General features: G+C 37.5%; 1 protein-coding gene across 3 annotated transcripts; it reads right to left on the reverse strand.

The window, feature by feature from the left end:
• Positions 1-27,461, reverse strand: GPRIN2 (G protein regulated inducer of neurite outgrowth 2). Of its 3 annotated transcripts, XM_072424069.1 has the most exons (3): positions 27,276-27,461; positions 8,300-8,501; positions 1-1,925 (listed from the first exon to the last, which is right to left on the reverse strand). In XM_072424069.1, exon 3 carries the CDS (start codon positions 1,901-1,903, stop codon positions 98-100), a length of 1,806 nt encoding a protein of 601 aa, XP_072280170.1. In that variant the 5' UTR covers positions 1,904-1,925; positions 8,300-8,501; positions 27,276-27,461; the 3' UTR covers positions 1-97. The 3 variants fall into 3 exon arrangements, with proteins under 3 accessions (XP_072280170.1, XP_072280169.1, XP_072280171.1); XM_072424068.1 differs by lacking the exon at positions 8,300-8,501; XM_072424070.1 differs by lacking the exons at positions 8,300-8,501; positions 27,276-27,461 and adding an exon at positions 3,934-5,359.
• Positions 27,462-27,673: the final 212 nt, after the last annotated feature.

Here is a 27,673-nt window from a genome sequence, read left to right on the forward strand (position 1 = left end):
TAATATAATGTAAATTGGTGTTTAATTGTGTAAAATATTGTGAAGATTACAGAAAACTAGCAAATACTTTTAACAACAGCTACATATGTTTTAGTTATCACTCAGATGCTGAGTTTGTCCTCCCACAACATTTAGATTGTCCTAGGGAGCGTATGACAGTTCTCAATGACCTCCTCTTCCCTTTAGGAGGTTGTTCTATTTCACCGGACATTTCAGAAGGCTGCATATGTTGTTCTATTTGGATCTCTAAATGCTTCTGAATGGCTAATCCTAGAACTTCAGGGTCTACTGCAGCTCCATAGACTTCCCATGTCATCCCTTCATCATCCCACCGTACCTCACGTACAGGGGTTTGTGGACATTGTAGGTTAAAGCTTAGTCCAGTCTCAGGGTGTAAATGGGATTGTCCAGTGGTCTGAAGGCAAGGAACGGTTGACACTGATTTATTTTCCATAATAATGATAGTTTGTACTTCCGCATCTTTGCAGCTAAGTGGGAGTCTTTGCTCTGTTGATACATAACTCAAAGATGTCATTGTCCAGTTATCTTTCATCTTTACACCTGGATTAATTTGCAGACCATCTTCTGAATTGTTCATGGTTTTAAGAAGAAGGTTATTGTTCCCCTTTACAGAACTGTTTAAATGCAGCTCTGTAATTGACTGAAGAGGCTGTGGAAATGTAAACTGTCCACATCTTATTAGCTTCCTAGCATCAAGTCCAGATTCACTGGCAGATGATACTAGTTTTGGATAAGCAAACTTTTCAGAAAATGTCAGTTGGGAACACAGTTGTGACTGAGAACCTGAATCTCCGACCGAATGTTCCTGTCCAGCGGAGAGTTGAACAGATGGTATAGGCATAGAGTGGCAATATGCAGCGATAGTGTCATCTGTTTTTATCATGGGTTCATGGCTCCTGCAGCATTGCACAGAACAACTATTGTGAATAACCATCGTTTGGGGAGGGAGCTTAGTTTCAGAAATGTTATCAGAGGACATTACTCCAGGTATATTGTAGTGTGACTGACTATACACATGTTTATTTGAAAAACCATTGGCAGAATTTCTTGGTTCTAAAATCCCATGTTGATGTGTTCCAGGCACTGCATAAACTGTTATATTGTGCTGAATGGAACTGCTATCCAAATGACAAAGGGGAATATTGTGATCTCCATCAGGAGAAATGGCATCCATTAGGTTATTCTGAATATTTGATAGTGAGTGAACTATTCCAGAGTCCTGTGTTACATTACTGAGATTACAAGTCCTATCACTGCCAGACCCAGAAGTACTGCTAGATGAGGATAATATTGAATATGTGGCACTGATTTTATTGTGCGCATTGACAGAACGAGGCACTGATTTTCTTCGTCCACAGCAGTAATCTGAATAGCTCTTTTGGACCATCGTGCTTGGGATGTCCAACTTTTCAAGGCTTTCAGCTTCATATATTGATGTTTCTGAACGCCCTAGCATTGAAATATTTTCAGAAACATTGTATCTGACAAAACCTTGTGTGATCTCTGGCTCTGTAATAGCCAATGAGGAGTCTGCAGATAAGTAGTGATTCTTTTGCTGTGACTGCTCTTCTGCTTTTTCTCCTGAAAGTTGATTGCAGCTTGGTTTGATTTGACACAGATCTGTTGCTGTGTCTTGAGTAGAAAACAAGTTGGAGCTTTTTGAATGCTGAATGCTGTTCTCATCACACTTGGGCACACAAGGAATGCTGTTAAGGCTTTTATGCAATTCTGGTTTAGTTTGTGAACTTCCAAGACTACTACAGGGCACAGCTGAAGAACTTTTTGTCAAGGAATAACAGCCAGGAACAGTCTTTTCAATGTACATTAAGTTCAATGCTTCTTGGCAGGAAGGAGTGGAAAGGTTGTGAATGTTGTTTGCCATGATGTATGCAGTTATCCTGGACCTGAAAATTAAAACACAAAAACATGGTTATTAACTAAACCCTTGGCTGTTGAATTTTTAATACATATTTTTGCTGCACAATTCCATCCTCAAATCCCCATGGACTTTTAAGCCACCTTTAAATCAATCCACATTTTCTAAATATTTGTAAAATATAATTTTTTATTTAAAATGAACATGTAAATAGACAATATACATATTCATTTTTTCTGTGATCTGCCACCAAATATCATATAGGTCAACTAGCCCAATCTAGTTCTGTGCAGGACTCTTAAAGCCCTAACCATACAGCTTTTCCAACAAAGTCTGTATCTTTCCTCATAGTTCACCTTGGCACTCCTCCCAGCTCACCAGCCAAGAACAGAGCCACAGGAATAGGCAGGCTGGGAGTTTATATCCCCAGCCTAATTTCCAGGATGCATTTCAGGTGAGACAGTTATACCTGATCATACCCAGGCCTCTCTAGCTCCCCCACCTGGCCAAGAAGCTCATTGTCATTTAGCCTGGTACCTCAACCCCACCTTCAAGTCAAAAGGAAAACTGTCTGACTAAACAGAAAAATATTCTGCATAACTAGTATCTCGGGCAAATGTACGTGTCATTCTGGACAAAACCCTGTGATTTCTTTGGCCAGCTGTTACAATATGTATATTGTCCATTTAGATGTTGAAAATGAAAGACATATTTTATTATTAATTGACTAATATTTTACAAATATTTAGACGATGTGAATTAATTTAAAGGTGCCTAAAAAGTCCATTGGAGTTTTATGAAGGAATTGTGATGTGGCACCAATATACAGCTGTCCTTGATATATTAATAAAAATACATATTTTTACTGGTCAAGAAAGTAATAATTCAACTGACAAGTCAGTGGGTGAATTAACTTACCATCCCCGGCCCAAATAAAAATATCAGTTTGGGAAGGCCATATGAATTTTTGCATAGGACTACACAGGTAATATTTTTCTGATACAAAAAAAATCTTTCTAAAAACTTAAAGTGTATGTAAACCCAAAACTTTCTCTCACCACATGTGCCTGTGAAGATTCAAAAACTGTGACTTTTTTATTACTTTGTGTGCTGTAGACATTGGTAGAGAGGATATACTTTCAAGAGTGAAGGATTCAAAACATTTGCTAACATCCATTCAGGTTTGCTGGATCACCCAGCTTCACCGATGAAAGTGTATCCTCTTCAATCTTGCAAAACTTTAATATATTAGGCCCATTGGTTTTAGCCCTTCCATATTTTATCCCAAAAAAAAAAAACACAGTAGGTTACTGGGGATTTATGGCCTAAAGTATTTTTATTGCTTGTATATTTTTCATCCTGTGGTGGATTTATTGGTGTGTTATCCTGAATAGCCCACTCAGACAGTATACACTAGTGGTCCAGAATGACGTCATGATGCCAGAACATGCCCACCCCAGCCCATGCCGGTGCGCCCCCCAAGCGGGGTCCTTCTCTTGACCCCACGGCCCACCTGTCAGACTGCTGTGGCCCACTAGTGGGATGTGGACTGGGGGTTTGGGAAACTTGCCTATCTATCTTTATCTGTTATTTAACCTATTACTAATTAGCTATCTTTTCCATATCCCCCTATTGTGTACTTCACTCCTTCTTTGTTTAGGCTACTGTGTGTACAGACATTTGTGTTCCTGGAAACAATAATTTATAGCACAACTAGTGCAAATGAGTACTGTACGCACACAGTTGTTCAGTACTATGAAAAAGGCAGTGGGGAAGACAGCACTGGGGAACAATTTTGAACAAATTTGTTATTGACTTCAATTTTTAACCTTATTTACACTAAAATAGGTATGCTGATTCTGAAAGAGCAGTTAGTTTTCTTCTATCATGTCAGGTTTTTTCTCTACCGCTTATATTATTGCGATACTGTAGCGTGGATTTGTATAAGCTATTCATTTACACGCAAGACACAAATATGGTCAGAGGTTGTGCGCTGCTACACGTAGTGAATAAGAAAAATGTATTTTGCTACTCACACACGAATTTCCTTTCTTTCAGGTCATGTCCGGTTCTGCTGTTTTTCGTTGTAAGTGCCTAAAAGCCCTGATTCATTTTGTTATATCTGTGGCAGTTTCACCATTCCCAGTCAAAGGGCGAACATCAGCACATTTGTAGAGCAATCCTATTTGGCATATTTCAAAGTTAAACTTGGTGATCAAGATAAGTCTTGGGCCCCTCATAAGGTGTGCAACCAGTGTGTCGAGGGTGATAAGATGCCATTTGTATACCTATGGTTTGGCGAGAGCCAGGAGATCATTTCAGTAACTAGTACTTTTGTATAGTGAAAACTTCAGGATATAACAAGAAAAATAAATGCAACATAGAATATCTCAGTCTACCATCGGCTATACGACCAGTGGCCCATTCAAATGAAATCCCAGTGCCGGTTTTCATTACATTACCCTCTCTTGAAGAACATGATTATGGTGATGAACTAGGTGACAACAATGATGAAGAGTTTGAAATTGAAGAGGAATCTGTTCGTAAGGGATTTAATCAGTATTAATTGAGTGATTTGGCATGTGATTTGGGACTATCGAAGAAGGCTTCAGAAGTTCTAGAATCAGGACCGCGTGAGAAAAACTTACTATCGTACTTTCGAATCAGAGAAATTGCATTTCTGCAGTACTTTAGAACTGACAGTGGCTTTGTGTATGTCCCTAACATACCTGGTTTAATAGAGGAATTGAGAATTCCAATCTATAACTCAACTGAATGGTGACTATTCATCGATAGCTCAAAGGGAGCTTTAGGCATGTCATCCCACACAATGAGAATATATTTGGGTTAGTCCCAATTGGCCATTCAGTGAAGAATATGCAGACATTAAGAGAGTCATTGAGTTGTTGCAATATCACCCACACAATTGGGTCATCTGTGTTGACCCTAAAATGGTATGCTTACTTCTTGGTCAGCAACATGGCTACACCAAGTATCCCTGTTATCTGTGCATGTGAGACAGCGGAGCTCCTGAGAGGCATTGGGTGGAAAGAAATTGGGCTCCAAGATCTGCCCTAAAACCAGGTGATCCAAACATTCTATATGAGCCACTTTTGATAGAAAGAATATTATATTCCCGCCTCTGCACATGAAACTGGGCCTGATGAAGCAGTTCCTTAAAGCTTTGCCAACTGAAGGAGACTTTTTCAAGTACCCTATGTTGGCATTTCCTAGCCTGTCATTTGAAAAAATTAAGGTCAGTGTGTTTTATGGTCCACAGATTCGGCACCTCATTAAACATAACATTTCATTTGTACAATGTCAAAAGTCAACAAGAATGCTTGGTTATCATTCAAAGCCATTGTCAAGGACTTTCTTGGAAACACACAAGCAAATTATTACACAGAAATTGTCCAGAAAATCTTGGAGAGCTACAAAATGCTTGGTTGCAATATGAGCATCAAGGTGCATTTTCTTCATAACTATCTTTATAACTTTCTGGAAAACCGTGGTGCAGTCAGTGATGAGCAAGGTGAACGATTCCACCAAGATTTGAAGGTCATGGAAAGACGGTATCAGGGTAGATGGGATGTACATATGATGGCTGACTATTGTTGGAGCATCCGGCGGGATTGTCCTAACACTGAACACTCCAGGAAAAGTTATAAGCATAAATTTTAACCTTAACCACACACTTGAGTAGTTTTCAAATGTTTTACTGAAAAAAAAAAAGTCATAGAGTAACAAAAAATCCTTTGTATGAACATAAGAAATTTAAATAAACAGAACATTCAAGTTATTATTTCATTGTATGTAAAATGTGTATGTTTTTTGACAAATAACCCTGTATCGTAAAAACTTGATGTGATAGCAAAAAACTGGGGTCATTTCTGGATTCACCATCCAAAAATTAGTAAAAAACAAATGCAAAATCTAACTCAACAAAAAATGCGTTCCCCAGTGTGCAGTTGAAGATCACTCTGATGTGTCCTTCTCTGTAAGAAAGTACAGCATTTGGTTGTTCACTGATCTGCCAAGACTTATCAGTGAAGAACATCTGGGAACCACTGTATAGGCTGCATAGGCTTAGATTGTAAGCTCTGGTGGGCACGGACCTCTTCTCCCTCTGCCAATGTTTTGTATTTGTTCATTGTGCAAGTTTGTCATCTGCAGCTCCTTTTTATTGTACAGTGCTGTGTAACAAGTAAAGGTTAATATTAAACAGTAATATCTTACCCATTGTATGATTGTATTACTGTAGTTAGACATTAAGTCATTGATTAACATTTAATATTTTAAAAAGGGTTTTACAAAGCATTGGGAACAAAAGACATAACTCACGATTTGTAAAGATGTGTTTAGAAGCTGCAAGAAGGATTACATGAAGAGATATAGAATTAATGCATACTATTTTTGGCTAAGCTTTTGTTGGCTTGTAAGACTGATCCTAAGTCTGTTGCTCTCATTAATTTGTTTTATGAAAGAAACAAATTTGTTTCCACTCTATGTCTTTAGGCCTTTGTATGTATTTAGGCCTATGTGACCTAATACATTTGCTGTAAAATAAAAACAGAAAAATTACATAAGATTTCTAATCTTAGTAAATAATATACCAAATTTTGAACCACTGAATAGGGGGGTGCTTATTCATTACATATGTATATATATATGTATGTATGTATTTATATATTAAGAATGTAATATGCAAATACAACTCTGCCAGCGAGTTTGCCTACATAATGCTCTCATGTATTAACAAAGGATTGTCCCTATACATATTGTAAATCTTACAGTGACTCATAGTTACATATAATTACATAACTACGAGATAAGATTGAAAATAGAAAAAAGTCTATTCTCTCCCAACTTATTTTATTGACAACCAGTAGTGTTTGATGCACTAACAATTTTGAAAACCAGCTTTTGTGGGTCTACTCATGAAAGCTTGTCCAAAAAATTAAACTTGTCCAACTAAATTTAACTTAGTTCAAATGAAAAAAAAAGTATGATGGACAGTACTTTACTATGCTGTGGCAAATGCTTTAATTCGTCTGCAATCACCTTAAGAAGGAGGTTATAAACCTAATTACGTGTAACCTGATGAGACCTAATTACCTCCCATTGTGCTTCAAGACCCTAGCAGATCCTCTGGCAGTGACTCTCATAAATCTTCAAGCCAGAAGCTTATGACCCATAACTGCTCTTTAAAAAGCACTTAAAAATGGATACCAAAGTAGTAAAAAGTGGTTCCAACTCAATTTTATGGAGGAGGTTAGGACAGAAAACTGCTCTTGGATGCTGCATGAAGCATCTGACAAAAGGAAGCAATAACTAACCCTTTAACCTTTTTTTAGGGAACAACAAAATGTGGTTTTACCTCCTTAGCGGTAATCCCGAGTGTGGCTTGGGGTGAATTATCCATACCAAAAGCAGGGAGTTTAAAAAGCTTACCTGGTCAGCAGTGCCTGCGGCGTCCTCCAGCGACGTCCGGCATCTTCTTCCCCTGGTGATGCCAGCCGGGCATCTGTGTAACCTGGCGATGCCCAGCTGGCATCTGCAATCCCGGGGTGTGACATTGAGGACGCAAGGCCAGGGGAAGCAGTTGCCTGGCATGCCAGCAAATGTGTGGCTGGGAGTGGGACTGTGCGACAGAGAGGCGGGACCAGGTGGGAAATTTAAAATACTAGGTATTTTTAAATGTACGGCTTTTACATTTAAATACTTAATATGCATACTGCTAGGGAGGTTAACTGCATGCCATTGCAAGGGAAAAAACTAAAATCTCTGGTAGGAATTTAGCCTTAATATTACAAATAATTACAAAGTAATTATTTAAAATAATTATTTGAAATCCACTTTAAAATAAACATACATAGGTGGTTATATCCTAAAACCTAGAAAGCTATATTCTGTCTTCTTTGTAATTCCTATATCCAAACTGTCAAGTTCAATATCTGTATGTTAGTAATTCCATGTGTGCAAAATCATGTTCTTAAGATTTTCAAGGTTTCTGAATCACCCAGATTTCTCATATTACAGTTTATCTTCCCCAGCCTAGAAGAGCTTTAATTAATCAGGCATCCTGTGCACCTTTTCCTCTTTTCTTTTATTGAAACTTTGCAATTAATAAGCTGCATTTCCAAATGCTCTGATTAGAAGATAAAGAACTCTTCATTGCTGAAGAACGTTTTTTGTGTTTATAAGGAGTTATTGGCTTAGTTACTCAACCCTGATGATGGCTATCAGACTATCAGGCATTTTATTGGTACCTGCTATAGTATGGAAAAATTAAGTAGAACTATAGTTCTACAATAAAAAATTTCAAGCATACAAAAATTGAAAAATTTGCCCTGAACAAATGAATGCTTCATGTGTAGGAGTTACATTATTCAATAAATATACCAATAAAGATGACCAAAGATTGGGAACTCAGAAGGTGATCAGATGAAGATGGAAGCACCTGTAACCCGTGAGTGTAAATTAAAAAATTGCGACCAGACAGGTACAGTTATTATAGAAGGGACATTGCCTGTCCCCCTCCAATCAAAAGCTTGTCCGCTCAAATTTTCTTTTTTTAACGTTTAGTTCCCCTTTAGCATTTTCTCTGTAAAAAGAAAAGTTAATTGAGTTAGAACATAACAACATGAGTAACATTTTCCACTCAGAAATCTTAATGTAACATGTTTATCACCTTTAAGTCGCGATTTCACTTGCTTAGTAAATGAAATGAAGCTCTGGTGACTTCCAGTTATGCACTGTGCAATCCTTCCTAGGATGCAGGGATGACAGGTGAGTATGAGCCATACTTGCCAATTATTGCAGAAGCTCACTACCCATCAAGTTTAGTTCTGCTTTAAGACTGAAAATTTTATAATGTAATATACCCTTGAACAAAGAATGCCAATCAGATCTAAAAATTGCATTTGCCTGGATAAAAATAACCATCATATTTCAGATCTTGCTTGGTAAATTAGCACTAAGAAATAGCACAATGTAATTTGTGTTAAATGCATACAGCTTAGTTTTGCTGAAATGCTACAGTACACCTGAACCCCTCCATTGAAACAATCTAAATACATTCCAGATATTTGACATCTTACAGTTTGCTTTATTTCTAAAGCAGCCATAGCCTAAAGTAGCCAAAGTCTGTGTCCCACCAGCATAATACAGAATAAACCTTTGCCCTAGCTGGTGAAATAATGATCGCTTTGCAGAGGTCCGACAAAACCCCTACAGAATCAGAGCCAGAGCTCTCCAATCATTTGTGAGCATGAGATTTGTTGAATGCAGAGATATAGACCTGCCCAAACCATTGCAAAGAGACCACTGCTTTCCCACAATGAGAAAGGGTCCCTCTCTGCAGCAACTCACAAAATACAGCATTTTCTACTTTGAAAAATAAATGAATCAACAAACATTGAATACCTTTTGTCTTAATGTACCTGGGACGTGTCAAGCTGTTTTAGATTAAGGGTTTAATTAGGCTTCAAATTATTTCTAGAGAAGAAATTTAGCATTGTTTATATTTAATGTGTTTGGCGAAAGGGGCACCACATTAAACAGATTCTTCACATCTGCTCTATGGGATTATGGAATTAGGGGAAATTCGGCATACAAAATGGTTACGCACAAAAGTGCATTAAACACGTAATGCTAGCAAGGCTTTGATGTAGCATAAAATCTATTTTCTGCAAAGCTGGTCATCTGTATCTTACACACATACATGTAGCAGATTATGTATTATGAATGGGAAACACATATTACCCTTATAGTGTCACCCAGATCAGGAGAAGAATAAGCTTGGACTTGAATACAATTTAGTGAGTGCTAATTTTTTAGCAGTAGGCTTACAGTGAACCTGGGTATATTCTGATAACAGGGGAGTAAGGTTGTAAGTGTATGTAACTTCTAGCATTTATAGACATAGTCATTTTTTTTCTATAAAGAGCTCTGTCCAAGTCTTCGGGGGAATAAGGGAACCTATTATGACTCCCATTAATGACTGAGAGGGCACCAATTATAGAAATGTGACATTTACCCAATGGTATGACTTGCCATCTGAATAAGCATATAGGCAAAACATGAAAACACTTGGAGGTGCCTACTGGACAGGGAGATGATTGGTTCCTCTATATATGATAATTTTAACGAATAGCTAAAACCAATAAGAAAAATGTATTACATTGCAGCTTACCAGTCCTTAAATATAGTGGATGCATTAGTTAAATGCAAATGTAATTAATTATCTACAACACAAAGATAAAAGTCCATCAGAGGAAGGCAAAAAAAAAACCCTGGTATAATTTGCTTCAATGGGTAAAAAAGTTCCTTCCTGATTTCATGAGGCAATCAGATGTTACCTGGATCAACAGTCTCTGTTATCTTTACTTTAAAGCCTTAATACCCAGTTATATTCTGTGCTTCTAGAAAAACATCCAGCTTTTTCCTAAAGCAATCTATAGTAGTTGCTGTAGCTACTTTCTGAGGGAGCCGATTCCACATTTTCTCAGACCTTACAGTGAAGAATCCCTTCCTTATCCGGAGCTTAAACTTCTTTTCCTCCAGACACAAAGAGTGCCCTCTTGTTCTTTGTAATGATCTCAAAGTTAATATTTGGGAAGAGAGTTCTGTATATGGACCATTTATATATTTATACAGAGTGATCATATCCCCCCTTAAACATCTCTTCTCAAGGGAGAATAGATTCAGTTCAGCTAATCTCTCCTCATAGCTGAGCTCCTCCAATCCTTTTATTAGTTGCCCCTTCTCTTTCCTTTTTGTGAACTGGTGCCCAAAACTGGACTGCATATTCCAGATGTGGTCTGGCCAATGCTTTGTACAGGGGCAAGATTATGTCTCGATCTCTGCAGTCTATTTCTCTTTTAATACAAGAATGTACTTTACTAGCTTTAGATATTGCAGCTTGGCATTGTATGCTGTTATTAAGTCTATGATCTACCAGAACCCTCAGATGCTTTTCCATTTCCGACTCCCCAAATGTATTCTCCCTAGACAGTATGAAGCATGCATGTTGTTAGCCCTCAAGTGCATAACTTTACATTTAGCTATATTAATTATCATTTTCCACTTGGCTGCCCAATCAAACAGTACATCCAAGTCTGCTTGTAGAATATAGACATTCTGTATGGACTTAATTCCATTACATAGCTTGGTGTCATCTGCAAACACTTTTGATTACAAACTCTATATCATTTAAAAAGATGTGAAACAGTAAAGGTCCCAACACTGAACCCTAGGGTACATCTCTAATAACCTTAGACCATTCAGAGTATGAATCATTAACCACTTGGGCGTTACACTGATGTCTAGATTTCTGTACCAAAAGCGGTACACTGTTTTTCATAATTTTTTTTTTTTAAATTGTAGACCTTTACCTTTCAGAAATATGTCCGAATAGGGCAAAGTAACTCAATACAAAATTTTGAATTTCCCGCCCCGCCTCCCGCCCGCACCGACGCATGCAGCGACGTCACCGGGAAACCCCGATGATCGTCACTGCACTCGCTGGATGAAGAAAGAAGAGAGAAGACATCTCGGGAGGAGCTGCGGGGAGAAGGTATTTTTTTTTTTCGATCGACGCTGGATCATCGCAGCGGGGACCAGGTAAGTGAGGGGATTTAGACAGTGAGAAAAGTTTGGGTTTATCGATTTTTGCAAAATCGATAGACCCGAACCAAGGTCGGGTTTACCGGCCAGGTGGTTAATTAAAACTGTCTGGATGCGGCCCTTAAGCCAGTTCTCTAATGACCCCAACTTGCATATTCACCGTCTGTGGGGTACAGTGTCAAATGGTTTAGCAAAGTCCAAGTACACTATATAAACTGCTATTCCACTGTCTACCTGTTTACTTACTTCCTCTTAAAAAGAGTCAATTTGTTTGACAACTTTGGTCTTTCTTGAAGCCATGATTACTATCACTTATAATATTATTTTCCAGCAGAAATTGCTCTATGTGGTTCTTTATCAAACTCTCTAAGACCTTTCCAACTATGGATGTTAAACTAACCGGTCTGTGGTTGCCTAGTAATGATTTTGCTCTTTTTGAAGATAGAAACCACATTGGCCTTCCATTGATACCATGCCAGTGGCTAAAGAGTCTCTAAAAATATTTAAATAGAAATATTGGCTTTGAAATAAATGTGCTCAGCTCTTTGAGTAGACATTGATGTAATCCATCGGGTCCTGGTGCTTTGTCAACATTAATTTTGCCCAACTCTTTCTCAATCATATCAATTCTGAGCCATTGTGACCAATTTAAGGCAGTGACATTGCTATTATGAATTTGGACTTGAGCTCTGCCATTTTCCTTTGTGTACACAGAGCTACAAAAAAAGTGTTTAGTAAATCCGCTTTTTCTTTATCCCCAGTTACCAACCCAGCGATAATTGTTAACAAAAACAGTGCAAAACGACTGGCCAACAACACCGATGAACGAAGAATCTGATTGGGTGATGATCGTTCGCTATCTATTGTGTGTACAGTCGATCAGTGATCGTGGATTGTTCTGTGATTTACTTTCTTCTGTACATGTAATTTCCTGCATCGTTCAAACAATGTTTCTAGCATGTATTATATCTGAAAGATCGTATCATTTCAGCATGTACAGAATTGTGCACAGTATGATCGTTCAAAATAATCGTGAATAATCGTTGATTGTTTGTTAATCGTTCGTTTTTTAACGACAATTTTTGCACATGTGTACGTAGCCTTAGCCCTGATATTTGTTCTTTTTGACTGGAGTGCAGGAGAGGCATTAAAGGTCCAATAAACCTTTGATGCCTCTGTAAAGAAAACCCTTTTACTCCATTTATGCTATCAAATAGGGTACTTGTAAGTCTTCTTGTTGCAAAAATTAAATTAAGTGATATAAACATTTTAAAATACTAAAATACAGTCAAAAAAAACATTTAAAGTATCTCATTAATAACACAAACACACATACAAATGGTAACATACCCAAAGAGTGCATACATTTGTAAAGAGAAATTGTGCAGGTATTGTAATACACACCAGAACAAATGATTTTATTTTAGGCTTATTGACCCTAGATCTTCCACAAATCAAGCAACACCTAGCAGGCATACATAGCCTTGAATACAGTATGTTCCCTGTGGTTCATGCCTAATAACCTACCTTAAAATAGTCAAAGTATATAGTATAGTCTAACACTATGTGAACTATGAATAAATAATAGAACTTAAAGTGAACAAAAACTGAAGATTGGCTATCTTTTAGGGAACATCTTTAAATATTATGTTTGCCTAAGCATTGCCCCTTAATGTCTACCTTTGGTCTGGAGTTCTTTCTAAAAAATATTTGCACACTTGGCATATGAGGGTGCTTAGGAACTCCGAAGTCTTCATCCTGTTATATTTTGGGCTCTATTGCATTTGGGCGATGTATTCTAGGACACATATGTGAAGGGTGGATCCACTTTTTTTTCCTTGACTAAGTCAAGAAATCCCTGAGGATTGGCCTATATACTAAGTCAAAGGGTCCACATGTTTTAAGGGGTTAACAGGTTCACAGATCACTATATTTTTAGGATGGTCTTTATTTTATCCAAGAAGTTTATCAACAGCAAACAAAGCACACAAACACAAGGACATATTTACAGCATTGTCCATTTGTGGTGGCAGAGCAGTTCTTCCTGCTGTGGAGAGAAGGCAGAGAGAAAATGTGTGCTGTTGAGGTTGGTTTTATGGGGGATAGAGTTTTTGCTTGTGATCTGTGCATCACACACTTCTAAACCCTACATTTTGTGTATATTAGAGAATCCTACTACATTTACAAAGAATCAATGGGAAATATGTATAACACACATTTTATTTTACTGTGATAATGTAATTTGAAACAGGGATGCTAAATGTGCTGTTCTGTTAGGTTTTCATTACAACTGGGCTGTCTGAAGGCTTTAGCATTCTGGAGCAGTTATTTTGGACCACCAGCATTAGAAAGGTAGGACTACCATGTGGTATATTCATCTCTACACAATAAAGTCGCTAGGTTCTTGCATGATTAGGTACTAGAAATCTTTTGTACACATTGTGGTATAGCACCCTTGTGGCCTGGATCAGAACACTGGCCTGGATCAGAACACCTCTGAGTGACATGCAAACCCAGATCTGGAATCCCAGCAGACCTGTTGTTGGTTAATCTCTCCCATAGGAGAGGAAACATGGAGAAATATACCTTACCTCAAAGATGACTCCTTTTGCCATGTCACAACATGTACATATTAATGAACGGTACAAACAACTATTCATGCACAGCTCTTCCTCTTTTACATTTTTCACTTCATCATTTTAGTGTAAAATTTCATATTTTTTCTGGTGCAGCAGCACACTCAACCTAAAAACATCCATGGTAGTCATCTCCCACTTACCAGTGGAGTGGTCCTGCAAATTGCATTGATGATAATGATAATTGATAATGATAATGAAAATAATATTGTGCTGTGCTTCCATGCAAAGTCTACCTGGATTACACATTATTATATTATTACCGTTAAGATATGTAATATTGTATATGCTCTTATACAGTTTAATCTCTAATACTGGACCTTTGTCATGTGACAATATTGTCTGTCTGTTATTGAGAATGTGTTTAAATAAAGCTGAACTGGTCGTTCTTCTCAGTGAGAGACTTCCTGAGGGGAGAGAAGCATGGTGTCTGTGTGCAGTTCCTACTCTGTCCTAGGAAAGCAGGAGTTCACAGGATAAGATCAGAGAACATTAATATACCGGTTGTCCTATCTCTTATTATAATGGCAACAGGTTATGGGCCAAGGAGAGAAGGAGGAAACCGATGGAACAGACTTCTATTTGATGGACATGAAAAGAATTATGAACTATGGGAAACAAAGTTCTTGGTTCTTAGGAAACCATCCTGCATGAGCCTTCAGATGAATCAGATCTAGATGAGGACAGAAATAAGCAAGAGGAAGCCTATGCTGAGTTAATTCAATTCCTAGATGACAAAAGTCTGTCTCTGATTATGAGAGAAGCAACAGATGATGGAAGAAATTGAAGATCCTGAGAAATCACTATGCTTGCAAAGGTAAGCCACGAATAATTAGCTTATACACAGAGTTAACATCACTTCAGAAAGCTGAATCTGAGAGTGTCGCAGACTATATCATATGTGCAGAAACAGCCATTACAGTTCTGAGGAATGCTGGAGAGACTATAGGTGATGGTCTGCTGATTGCTATGATTCTAAGAGGCTTCCCTGAGACATTTACACCCTTTGCCATACATGTAATACAAGGTGATGGAACGATTAGTCTTTTTCAGACTTTAAAACACAGTTATGAAGTTTTGAAGATACTGAAAAATACCGGGTCAGCCCAAGTGCTCATAATGTAATGAAAACAAGTACCCCTGTTACAACAGCTGCTACAATTGTGATCAAAAGGGCCATAGAGCTAAAACATGCCCGGGCAAATCATATAAAAGGGGGGCACAGTGGTGCAACTAGTGCAGGAGTTCCACACACAAGGAGACATTTTGCAGGCAGAAAGCACGGGACAATGTAAAACATGTGACTGATGATACAGAGCAAACATTATCCCTCAAAATATCTGAAAGCCAGTCAAACTATTTAATATCTTAGGGACTAATGGTTGATACAGGAGCAACATTGCATAATATTACAGACATTAAAAGATTTGACGACACACTCAAGCCAGAGAAAACACTACATGGAGTTGACGGATGGGAAAAAGACTTCTGGTATAGCACTCAAGAGAGGCGAAGCATATGTATGCCTGGCCGACAGTGAGGGAAATCGAGTAAAGACAATATTCCAAAGTGCACTGTATATCCCTACATATCCAAAGGATATTTTCTCAGTTGAAGCGGCAACAAGGAATGGTGCATCTGTTGAATTCCGACAAGACAGTAGCGAATTGGATCATAGGTACCAAATTCATTATCAATAAATTCAACAGAACAGGCTTTATTATTTGAACATTTTTGAGGAAAGTAATGATAGTTGCCATGGTTGTTATGATATTCAAACTTGGCATGAAATTCTTGGTCACTGTAAATATGATATCCTGAAACTTCAAAATATAGTAGATGGAATGAATAATTAAGGTAAGGTTGATAAGTCTAACCTGAGTTGTGAGCGTTGTACCCAGGGAAAATTTGTTAAAAATAGAGAGAACAGAATAGAAATAGAGAGTGTGACACCCAAGCAAAACACCCACTTGAACTTGTACACACTAACTTAGCAGGTCCTAAAGACCCAAAAACAAAGGATGGATTTAGATATGCCATTGCATTCACTGATGATTATTTTAGTGCAGTGTCTGAAAAGTGGCACAGTGTTGGCCACAGAGAAGTTCACTGCATATACAGCCCCCTATGGGACTATTAAATGTATAAGGTCAGACAATTGTACTAAATTTACATCAAAAAATGAAGAAGGGCATGAGACCTCAGAATCTTACTCACCCCATCAAAATGGGACTGCTGGGAGAAACTGGAGAACACTTTTCAAGATGGCAAGATACATGCTAATAGAAAGTCAACTACCAAAAGAGTTATGGACATAAGCAATAATGACTGTTGGTATGATTCGTAACAGGTGTTTTATTTAGTCGTTTGAGGCAAACTCCATATTGACAGGGAGAAAGGCAATTTTTGTAGGATATGACAAAAATAGTCCCTCATACCTGGTGTATTACCCAAACACAGGTAAAGTCCTGAGACACAGACTTGTAAAGTTTATTACAAAGAGTATGATTGAAAGACAAACCCCGACTGATCTGTCAAATAATGATGATATTTATGGGCAAAGAACTGTATACCCCATATCCAGTTCTAATACAAACGAGTGCCTAGTTTCTGAAGTAAAAAAAAAAGAGGACAAAGATGATGGCCAGACACAAGACATCCATTGTCCAGGATATCCAAAAAGAGAAAGAAAAGCCCCTAAGTATCTAGATGACTATGTACTAGAGTCACATTGTAATGATCAGATACCGACAAATAATAATTACTGGTACAGAGCACATTAAGTACCTCGAAATTTTAGAGAAGCCATAGAATCACAGGTTTGGTTAAATGCAATGAAAGATGAGATGAATTCACTAAAGGAGAATGATACTTTTACATTGACCACCCTACCAGAAGGTAAAAATTCAGTGGGAGGTAGATGGGTCTATGCAATAAAACACAATGCAGATGGATCTTAAGTATACAAAGCTAGGTATGTAGCAAAAGGTTACAGTCAAATAAAGAGAGTAGACTACTTCTTTACGCACTTTAATGCAGATGGCAGTACAATATGACTTGGTCCTACATCAAATGGATGTGAAAACAGCTTATTTACATGCCCCAATTGATTGTGAGATTTATTAGGATCAACCAGAAGGTTTTGAGATAAAAACTGAAACAAATGATAGGTTAGTTCTCAAGCTAAACAAGTCACTGTATGGTTTCAATCAGGTAGAAATTGGAATTGAATGCAACATGACTACTTATACTCAAATGGACTTGTAAAGAATTCTGTAGACCATTGTGTGTATATCAAACGATCAAAAAATGAGATAGCAATACTATTGATATGGGTTGATGATCTTATCATTGCTGCCAGCAATGTAACAATACTCAATGATGTGAAGTCAATGCTTGCAATAAGGTTCAAAATGAAAGATCTTGGAAAACTCATGACCAGGGTAGCTCGGACCTTCTAGCCCATCCCTTATAAACACCATTGTCATAACTGCCACCTACCAAACCTCCCCCTGCCCAGCCCCCTCTAGCAACACTGCCTTTTTCTTAACCCCTTAAAAGCTCTGGGCTAGGCCTAGCACCTGGTCATGTAGGCCCTGCGCCTAATTCTTACGGCTACGTGCCTCTGTCTATTTTCTAGGTATTAGCTTTGAACATACTGGTGAGGCAATAAAGATAAGACAGAAGAAATATATATACAAAATGCTTGAAAAATGTATTATGTAAGATTGTTAACCAAAATCGACTCATTAAAAGCTGGATTTTAATGACAATATTGATCCTGTAGATGCAAAAAGGTATCGGGAGACAGTGGGCAGTTTGATTTATTTGACCACATGTACAAGACCAGACTTATACTGGGTAGTTAGCAAACTGTCACAACACTCTTCAGGACCAAATGAACAACACTTGGTTATAGCTATACATGTAATACGATACTTGAAAGGTACTATTGATTTTGAGTTGTGTTACAGAAAATGTAACAAGGTTCTGAAATTTGAGGCATATAGTAATGCCAGTTGGGCCTCAGACCAAAATAAGAAACGCACAACTGGATATTTTTTTAGCCTGACCAAAAATAGTCCACTGATTTCTTGGAAGTCAAAGAAACAACCTACAATTGCACTGTCTTCTTATGAAGCTGAATATATAGCGTTGGCTGCTACAACACAGGAACAGTCTATATCTTGTACAGTTACTTAAAGAGTTAGAGAGTAAATGTCAGTTTGAGCCAGTTAACATTTTTGAAGACAACCAAAGTGCAATATCTCTCGCAAAAATTCCAGTTTGTCATCAAAGATGCAAACATATTGATATCAAATATCATTTTCTTGGATCTGCTCTAAATGAGGGCAAGATAGCTCTTGAGTTTTGTTCTACAAATGACATTGTAGCTGATGTTATGACAAAACTAATAAAGTTTAAGCTACAAAAAAAAGTTATATTTTTGGAGTATAAACCGGTGTAGATTAATGATTATACTAATATTATAACTTTCCAGAAGTATAAGAGCAAGAGGGGGTATTATGATACGTAATATTGTGTAAGCAGGAGTCCACAAGATAAGATCAGAGAACATTATTATACCGGTTATCCCATCTCTTAATATAATAGCAACAATTACCATTATTCTCACTTAATTTATTTATCAGGTTACCCTGCAAATGCATGCCCATACCAAGTGCTCCTTTTTACATCAAAATTATTTTCAGCAATAATCAAAAAAAAATACATTTACTTATAATAGACAGAAAAAAAAAAAATGTGATTTGGGAGTACAAAATTCTTGAGTGCCGTAAAAGAAAATAAAGTAAACCAGAGGAGGATATGCCCAAAATAAACATGGCAATGTGGAAGAGACAGGGGAGTATGAAAAACCGAAAAAGAAAGAAAGCTACTGATGTAATGCACCGAGCGTTAAATTTATGATTGTAATGTATAAACATATTTAGCTGTACCTTTTTGTATACTGTACTCACCGGGACCACTGCAACATCCTCCTCCCTGGTTTTCACCCAACCAGACTCTATCCACCACAATCTATTATGAATGCTTCAGCCAGACTTTACCATCCTTCCCACTACTCCTCTTCTGCTCCATCTCTTTGTAGTTCTCTTCATTGGCTTCCATTCATCCGAGAATCAAATTCAAGCCTCTGTGCTTTGCCTTCAAATCCCTCCACAGTTCTTGTCCCACTTACCTTTCCGATCTGGTAAAAAAATACTCCCCTAGCTGCTCTCTTCACTCCTCCAATGACCTACTAATGACTCCCTCACTCATAACCTCATCACACGCATGGCTCCAAGACTTTTGTAGAGCTGCCCTGACTCTTCCTTGTCTTATTCCTCTTGCTCCTACATTCTGCTCCTTTAAAAGATCACCCAAAATCCATCTTTTCAAACTTGCAAACCCATTTTCTTCTGTCTCTTGAAACCCTCAGTACTTCTCACCATTCCATATCCCCCTCCTAATGTTTGTCTGTCATTTGCAATCCCTTCTTAATGTACAGCGCTGCATATTATGTTGGCACTATATAAATCCTGTTTATTATTTTTTTAATAACATTAATATTATTAATGCTGCTGGGGAAAATTCTTGTTTCATGTGAGTTGGGCTTTAACTTCATGCTGTGGAGATCATGTTAACCATGACTTACCCTCATTCACTGCTGCATGTGTTTCAACTTTCTAGAATGTATTTATATAATGCAGAGCATATCCCGCATTATTTCCACCGATAAAAATTTACAGGAAAAATGAGGGGTCCCCAAGATGGGCAGCCATTTCTTGGGACCAAGCCATTCACTATGCTAGGTATGCTTTAGTAAGAAAAAGTGTCGCAGTACTGGATGTACTGTTTGATTGGGCAGCCAAGTGGCAAATGACATTTAATATAGATAATTGTAACATTATGCACTTGGGAGCTAACAACATTCATGCTTCATACTGTCCAGGGGGAATACATTTGGGGGAGTCAGAAATGGAAAAGGGTCTGGGGGCTCTTGTAGATCATAGACTAAATAACAGCATGCAATGCCAAGCTGCAATATCTAAAGCTAGTAAAGTACTTTCTCGTACTAAAAGAGGAATAGACTGCAGAGATGGAGACATTATCCTGCCCCTGTACAAAGCATTTGTCAGACCACGTCTGGAATATGCAGTCCAGTTTTGGGCACCAGTTCACAAAAAGGACATTGTTGAATTGGAGAGAGTGCAGAGAAGGGCAACTAAATTAATAAAAGGAATGGAGCAGCTTAGCGACGTTTTATGGGGATATGATCATCTTGTAAAAATATATAAATGGTCCATATAGAGAACTCTCTTCCCCATTATTCACTTTGAGATCATTACAAAGAACAAAAGGGCACTCTTTGCGTCTGGAGGAAAAGAAAATAAGTTTAAGCTCCGGATAAGGAAGGGATTCTTCACTGTAAGGCCTGTGAAAATGTGGAATCAGCTCCCTCAGGAATTAGTTTCAGCAACTACTATAGATTGCTTTAAGAAAAAGCTGGATGTTTATCTAGAAGCACAGAATATAACTGGGTATTAAGGCTTTAAAGTAAAGATATCAGAGACTGTTGATCCAGGTAACATCCGATTGCCTCATGGAATCAGGAAGGATTTTTTTTTCCCCAATTGAAGCAAATTGTACCAGGGGTTTTTTAGGGGTTATAGGGTTTTATATCTGGGATATATTTCTCTAGTGGTTGAACTCGGTGAACTTATGTCTTTTTTCAACCTAACCTACTATGTAATTATCTAACTATGTCAGCAGACCATAATTTTGAAGTTTAACGTCCTGTTTGTGTTCAACCCTTTAATGAGAGAAAGTGACATATTGCCCATTTTATTACTTTAGCAAAGAAATAGTTTCCCTGTGTTTCTGAAATTATATTTAAAGCTGCTTGATTAAACCACACAGATTCTAGTTATCTGCAGGCTTTGAAGGCAATGCAGGGCTGGAAATAACAGCTTTAAACTAAAATCAGATCTTAAAAGAATACTTTTCTTTGTACACATATTAAAAAGTAATCCAACATTCACTATTTAATAACTCTCTTTAATCTTCAATCTACTTATATAACAGAAAGTTAAAATTACAGGGCAAAAAGGCTTATGGTAAACACTGGATTAGAAATGATTTGCTTTATAATCTTATAAATAAAAACAGTAAATTATATTAATGTTATACTGGCGATTGCTCTGCATTTGCTAAAATCAACAGAACCTAGAAACAAGAGTATGGGTATATGATTTACACTGTGTGCCCACAGCATTTTCATCCAAACTTGACTTATATGTATCCACTAGCTTACAGCTTTTGAAAGAGTTTTGGGAAGATCTGTAAATTTACATTCAATACTGGACTTAATTCAACTGTATATCATTGGGCTCAAACTGGCAATGGTAGGCAGTTTTTTTGTTCAGGTATTTATGAATCAATATGTTTTTATTAAAGAAAATAGGTTTATACAAGTTACATAAAGAACAAACATGGTATATAAAAACAGAAAAGGAGAAACAACATTTACAAAACTTGGGAGAACATTACATCTGACGTTCATTTTGCTATGTTTTAGACATAGCAAAGGCAGGGGGGATACCTTTGTTCAGGTAGCTGTTGACCCTGAAAGCTGGACTCTAAAAAAACAAAAATCCCTATTCCCATGATGTAAGGTGCATTAGGTCTAGAAGTAACATAAGCCATTTCCTTCTCTATCCCTCATTCTTGAGGTGAAGAGCATGCTCCTTTTTCATCTGACTGTTTTGGGCTAGAGGTGGGCCCTTGGTGTCCTTACATCCAATGGACAAAGTACCAAGTGCCTGTTGCAAGCAGTGGAGGTATACGAATGTCAAAATGTCTTGATGGTTGGATATATATGGCGTGGAGGAATTGATATTCCTACTGTATTTGCATGCAGACCACCCTAGGTAACAATTTTATGTGATGATAAACTTCAATAACTGAAAGAAATCAATACCAGTGATTGAAGACTGGAGAAAAAGTCTTTAGACAGGGAATGAGGAAAACTCTGTTTGACTTACCACAGATCACAGTGTGCAGTAAAATCTTATCAGGCAATTTCAGAACAGGAGAGGAGCCTGTACAACTGTGTAAAATGGGAGGTAGGACTGAAGTTTAACTTTTTGTCACATGGTTATATATAACTAAGCCCCTATCCCACACAAATAACACAAAAAAACCTATTTAAAGACAAGAGTGTCTTTAAATAAAACATATATAAAGTAAAAACATATCCTTCCATAAAGTCCAGTGACAGTGGTTACAGTTTATTCTAAGGTTAATAGCAGGACATATGTTGTACATAAAATGTGCACTCTTGAAAACCTCAAGTATTCAAGGGACATGTAGTTTCATAGGACATAGTCCCAGCTGACAGGGCTCAAATGAGGGCCAGAAGACAAAGGATATTTGTGGACTTGGAGACAGATTAAATATATTGAAAATATTGATTTTCTATGAGCCCATTGATAATAATTTAGGGTACACAGTGGAGAGCATTTCTATTGCCTAATGGGTAGAAATACTCCCTCCTATCTAATGCCCGCTGAATAGTAAAATGCACAGGGGAGGCTGTGGCATTCATATTCTAAACCAGCCTTTTGAGACTTCAGGGAATCCCTTTTATAATTACTACATCCACAGCTAATAGAATATTATCATGGTGGCCAGTGGTAGGGATGTCACCTGGTTGAGAAACAGGATCCATTGCTCTAGATCCTCCCAAAGTCTGCAGAACTTGCCGAAGAAGAAGCGACTGAAGAGGAAGCGAGAATGAGCCAAGACACATCATTCTACTTCTTCTACCTTGTTGCACATTTTACATTTTGCCTCTTTGACAGTGTTCAGCGGGGCATGTGATCTTTGAAAGATTGCCCATCTTTCCTTGGTTTAGTGACAACCCAAAATGTGAGATTGTTCCTCATTCTCCTTCCTAGAGACAATGGTGACCAGAATACACTTCAAAGTGGAGAGATTATGTAAATTTATAAACGTCAGTTTACATAATTTCTCATTGGTCTGTCTGTTTTAGGTCTAATTCACAGCCTATGTGACACAAAGCTTAATAAAAGTAATATATATATATATATATATATATATATAATATACTGATATATACCTATAGTACCAGTTTTGTTTTTTTCCGGCATCTCTCTTTATTAGTGTGGACATGTAAAAGCATAGCAGCATGTTGTTTGGCATTTGAGCAGTGTGTTGCTACACTAGTGCCTCCTGTTGTCTCCAGTGACCCCAGAGTTTTCCCTTTCCTTCTGCAATTAACAGTTGCTGCTGGACTTGCTCCTGACCTATGGTTTATCTTTGACTTCAAGATTATCTGATGTCCTGGCACTTCACTTTTCAGCTGCTTGCCCTAATCCGTTTACGGGCTTCAACCTGAAAGTAGCTCACAGTGAAGCCCCTTATTCCTTGCAGGGTGCTCTGCTAAAAATCAGCAGCTACTTCCACATGCCAGTACACCTACATCCTGGACCAGTGTTTCTCAAACGGAGATCCTCCAGGGGTTGCTTAGGGTTCTTTGAGCAATGAGCATCTCAGGTCAGTTTAGGCATCCTTCCCACTAGCCACCAATGTAGGAGGTATTCTTCCCAATGACTACCAAGCAAATTTACTGTGAGCTGTTGGGGTTCCCCGAGTACCTGAAAGTTTATTTCATAGTTTCCCCATGTTAAAAAGGAAGAGAAAGGCTGATCTAGACTATTTAACACTTGATTGGTTCAGGTTGCATTGTCTTTGAGGTTAAAGTGTAACTATACAGAGATTGGGTAAACTGCCATTGATGACCTGGTTCTATAAGTCCTGTGTGCCAGGTTGGTCCTCTTTAAAATTTTAGATAAAAATAAAAGAAAGGGAGGGTTTTTTTTGGCAAGGTGATCTATATTAAATAATATTTTGATGTATCATAAAAGACATTTAGAGTTACACACATATATATGTATCATTGTCTGTATTAGTCTGTCATTTGCAATCCCTATTTAATGTACAGCGGTGCGTAATATGTTGGCGCTAAATAAATCCTGTTTAATAATAATAATAATAATAATAATAATATATACAAAGCAAAGTTGGTCATTCCCAAAATGTTATTTAGCTGGGAAAAAATTACCTAATATACTAGACAAAAAAAAACCCTAATCGCAAGTAACGAGTAAGGTAACGTCTTGTATCCCGACGTGTTTTGTCCCGGCTTTATCAGGGAGATTATTGGAGAGCGCTAATTCATAAACTGTACATAAGAACAATACATGAATGTTTGAGGTTTAAATACATATGAATTCTTCTTTAACCAGAATTTGGTCACTGTCTTATCTGCCCTCCCCAACTTCTCTATCCTTCTATTCAGTTGCAGAGCAAACAGGGCACTCAAGAAGGCAGCTGGAGTTATACACAGGTACATCTAGGAACCTACATTTTCCTTAGGTCTCTACCCTTGATTAAATTGGAAAGTTCAGCTCTACTCCTAATGATATAAGGGGTTCATTTAAAAAAAAAAAAAAAAGCTGTATGACAACATAATTTATCATTAAGACTTGTAAGGGTTGACTAACTGAAGAAAAGCTTTGATGAAAAACATTTTTCAGCACATTTTCCTTTTATTTAAATACGGTGGACATCTTCCTGTTGTCATCTTCTTTAATGATAATTACATGCATCCTAATAAGCAGAAACAGATTTGTTTCAAGATCCCTATAAATTTCCCATGCAAGCCTCAGTTCACAGAATAACCCAATTCCCTACGCAGAGGAGATGGCAATACATTAAGCCAGAAGAACTGTATAAACTGGCAGTGAAGGCTGAGCTGCAGGGAATTCTGTACAAAGCTATCAGGTGATTGTCAGCTTAGCCAGTTGTAAGAAGGTCAGATACAGCTGAGGGAAAATGCTCGCTCAGGGGAGTCACAAAGTCCCTGTAAGCCAGAAGGATATCTGATTTACTCAGCTGCTCATATGCATGTAAAGTAAACCTTCCCATCCATTTCTATTAAATTGATTTTATACATTTTCAGCTTTCCATAAGCTATATTTACAATATTATTTCATTTTATTGTTATCAGTATATGTGATAAAAGATGAAAACAGCATTTTAAAAAACAATGCAAATTCGCACCTTAAATTAAAAGGAGGCACAATATGTTGGTGCTTTATATATAAATTAGATAAGAATATTAATAACAGGTCGGTACAAGCAGGTTTGTGATTGGCAGCACCAAGAAAACTAAGCACATGCAGCTCAATTCTACCTCCGGAGGAAGATAAGCCACTGCATGCTAAGATATTACTTGTTGCTTTTAGGAACCATGCCACCAGCCCTCCCAACAGCAACACCAGCCACATGCAAATACATGCACAAACTGGTTCCCAGTCCTTTTAAGTTGAATGGGAGCAGTTGGTAGAGCATGTGAGCCTGCAGCAGAATGCTGTGGTCAACTGCAAGATTGAAATGATCCTTAAATAGTATCCTTTAAACAGATTGAAAGGACATGGTATCCAATAGATATGATCAGTAAATGCAGACAGTTCTATTTTTATGCATATCAGAGCAAATTTGCTTTGATTCGAAAGTGAGGATTGCTAACGGACCACTAACCTGCTCCTATGCCATATCTATCTAGCTGTCCAAAGGGGTCACTCATTAATTTCTCCCCTGATTCTGAAGTATTTTGGCCAGTGAAGAAGTGATTCGATAGAGGCAGGTTTATGCAACCAGCAACACATTATTTGACACTTGTTCAATGATGTTCTAAAAATAAGTATGACAACAAAGACCACTTTTTCTTTGATTTTCCTGATCTGCATGTGTTCTAGTTCTCCATCAGTGGGCCTGATTTATTAAACCTCTCCAAGGCTGGAGAGGATACACTTTCATCGGTGAAGCTGGGTTATCCAGCCAACCTGGAATGGATCTGGTCCAGAATAGAAAACATTCGCTAACAAAAAGCAAATGACTTTTAAGAAATCTATTCCAGGTTTGCTGGATCACCCAGCTTCATTCATGAAAGTTTATCTTCTCCAGCTTTGGAGAGCTTTAAAAAATTTGCCCCGGTGATTTCAAAAGTATATAGGCTCCCCAGCCAGTAAAACTGTAGTGCAGTTAGTATTTCCAAAATTAGGTTAGCAATGGCATCTTCTCTGTTACTCAGATATTAGGACAACTGTAATTGCTTGGAAATTTTTGCAGCTATTAAAATATTGCCTTGCCTGTAGATGTCTGGGATTTCCATAATGTGCATCTGAATAAGTTAACTCACCACCTAAATTAATGTTCATGATAATAAAACAGAAAACATTCTGTGAGCAATAGCTGGGTTTGTTTATTTTATTTATCAGCTTTCACTATCCCTGTATTAAGTGATCAGTATTTTTTTAATAGGACTGCAAAATAAAATATCCGTACTGCACCTCTTTAAAACACTTTGGGCTCCATTTAAAAAACATGGAATTTGACATTCTCACAAACATTCCCTGAGTGGAACCAATTAGTGCCCTTGAGCACGTGTTTTATAAATACAGCACTTTTACTGTTTATGTTAAACATGAGAAAAATATATTTTTAGAAACAAATGGCTTTTTTAATACTTTATTTACATTATACATAAAGAATATCAGGTGTATTTGAATATATATATACACCTGATTGAATACATATAATACTCTATGTACATATATAATAAATTGTACTGCATTGGGAGACATTGCAGTCATAACTCTGATTTCTCTATGAATGTATATTACGTGTACGTAGAGTTCAGATTTCAGAGATAATGCAAATATAAATGAATTATCAATGCATAAAAAATACCCCAAAATGCAAACATGTCTACTAAGAAACTGATAAATACAAGAAGTCTCTGTTTTACCATGTCTATACAGAATTACATTTTATCATTGTCAGGATTTGATTATGGTTAGGGAACATCTGTCATTGAACAATATGAAAACATTTGTAGTACATTTTTTCATCTCCTTCAACAGTCTTGGAAGTATTCAAAAACACAGTAAATGCAAATCATTAATTTACTGAAGCTTAGAAAAATGGTAACCATTTACCCTCTACATTAATATGTCAGCTCCTACCTTTTATTGATGAAACTGCAGAAAGTGACAAATCAGGAATGTTAAATTTCTTTAGAGATGAGGAAGTTCTATGTGGCAAGTCAAATGATGTTTCTGTGGCTGTTCTTGGGGAATGAAGAGGAGGCAAGGACCAGGACTAAGCATCAAAGTACTTCCACAGGTATCCCTCCTCTCCCACCTTCTGTGTTAGAAGGGACAAGATGGTGTTATAGAAGGAGGAGGGAGATAAGCTGCAGTCTCAACTGATTACAGGGAGGAGCGTGGAATAAAGACAAGAGCGGACAAGCATGAAGTGTAGGTCAGGGGGATATTGTGTTTTGGCAATCCAAAAAAGTGTAAGGCTGCAAATACAAATGAACAAACCATAGAAAGATGTCACATTAAAATACAAATATTTA

Source organism: Pyxicephalus adspersus, chromosome 10 (genome assembly GCF_032062135.1).
Source record: "Pyxicephalus adspersus chromosome 10, UCB_Pads_2.0, whole genome shotgun sequence".
Taxonomy (NCBI): Eukaryota; Metazoa; Chordata; class Amphibia; order Anura; family Pyxicephalidae; genus Pyxicephalus; species Pyxicephalus adspersus.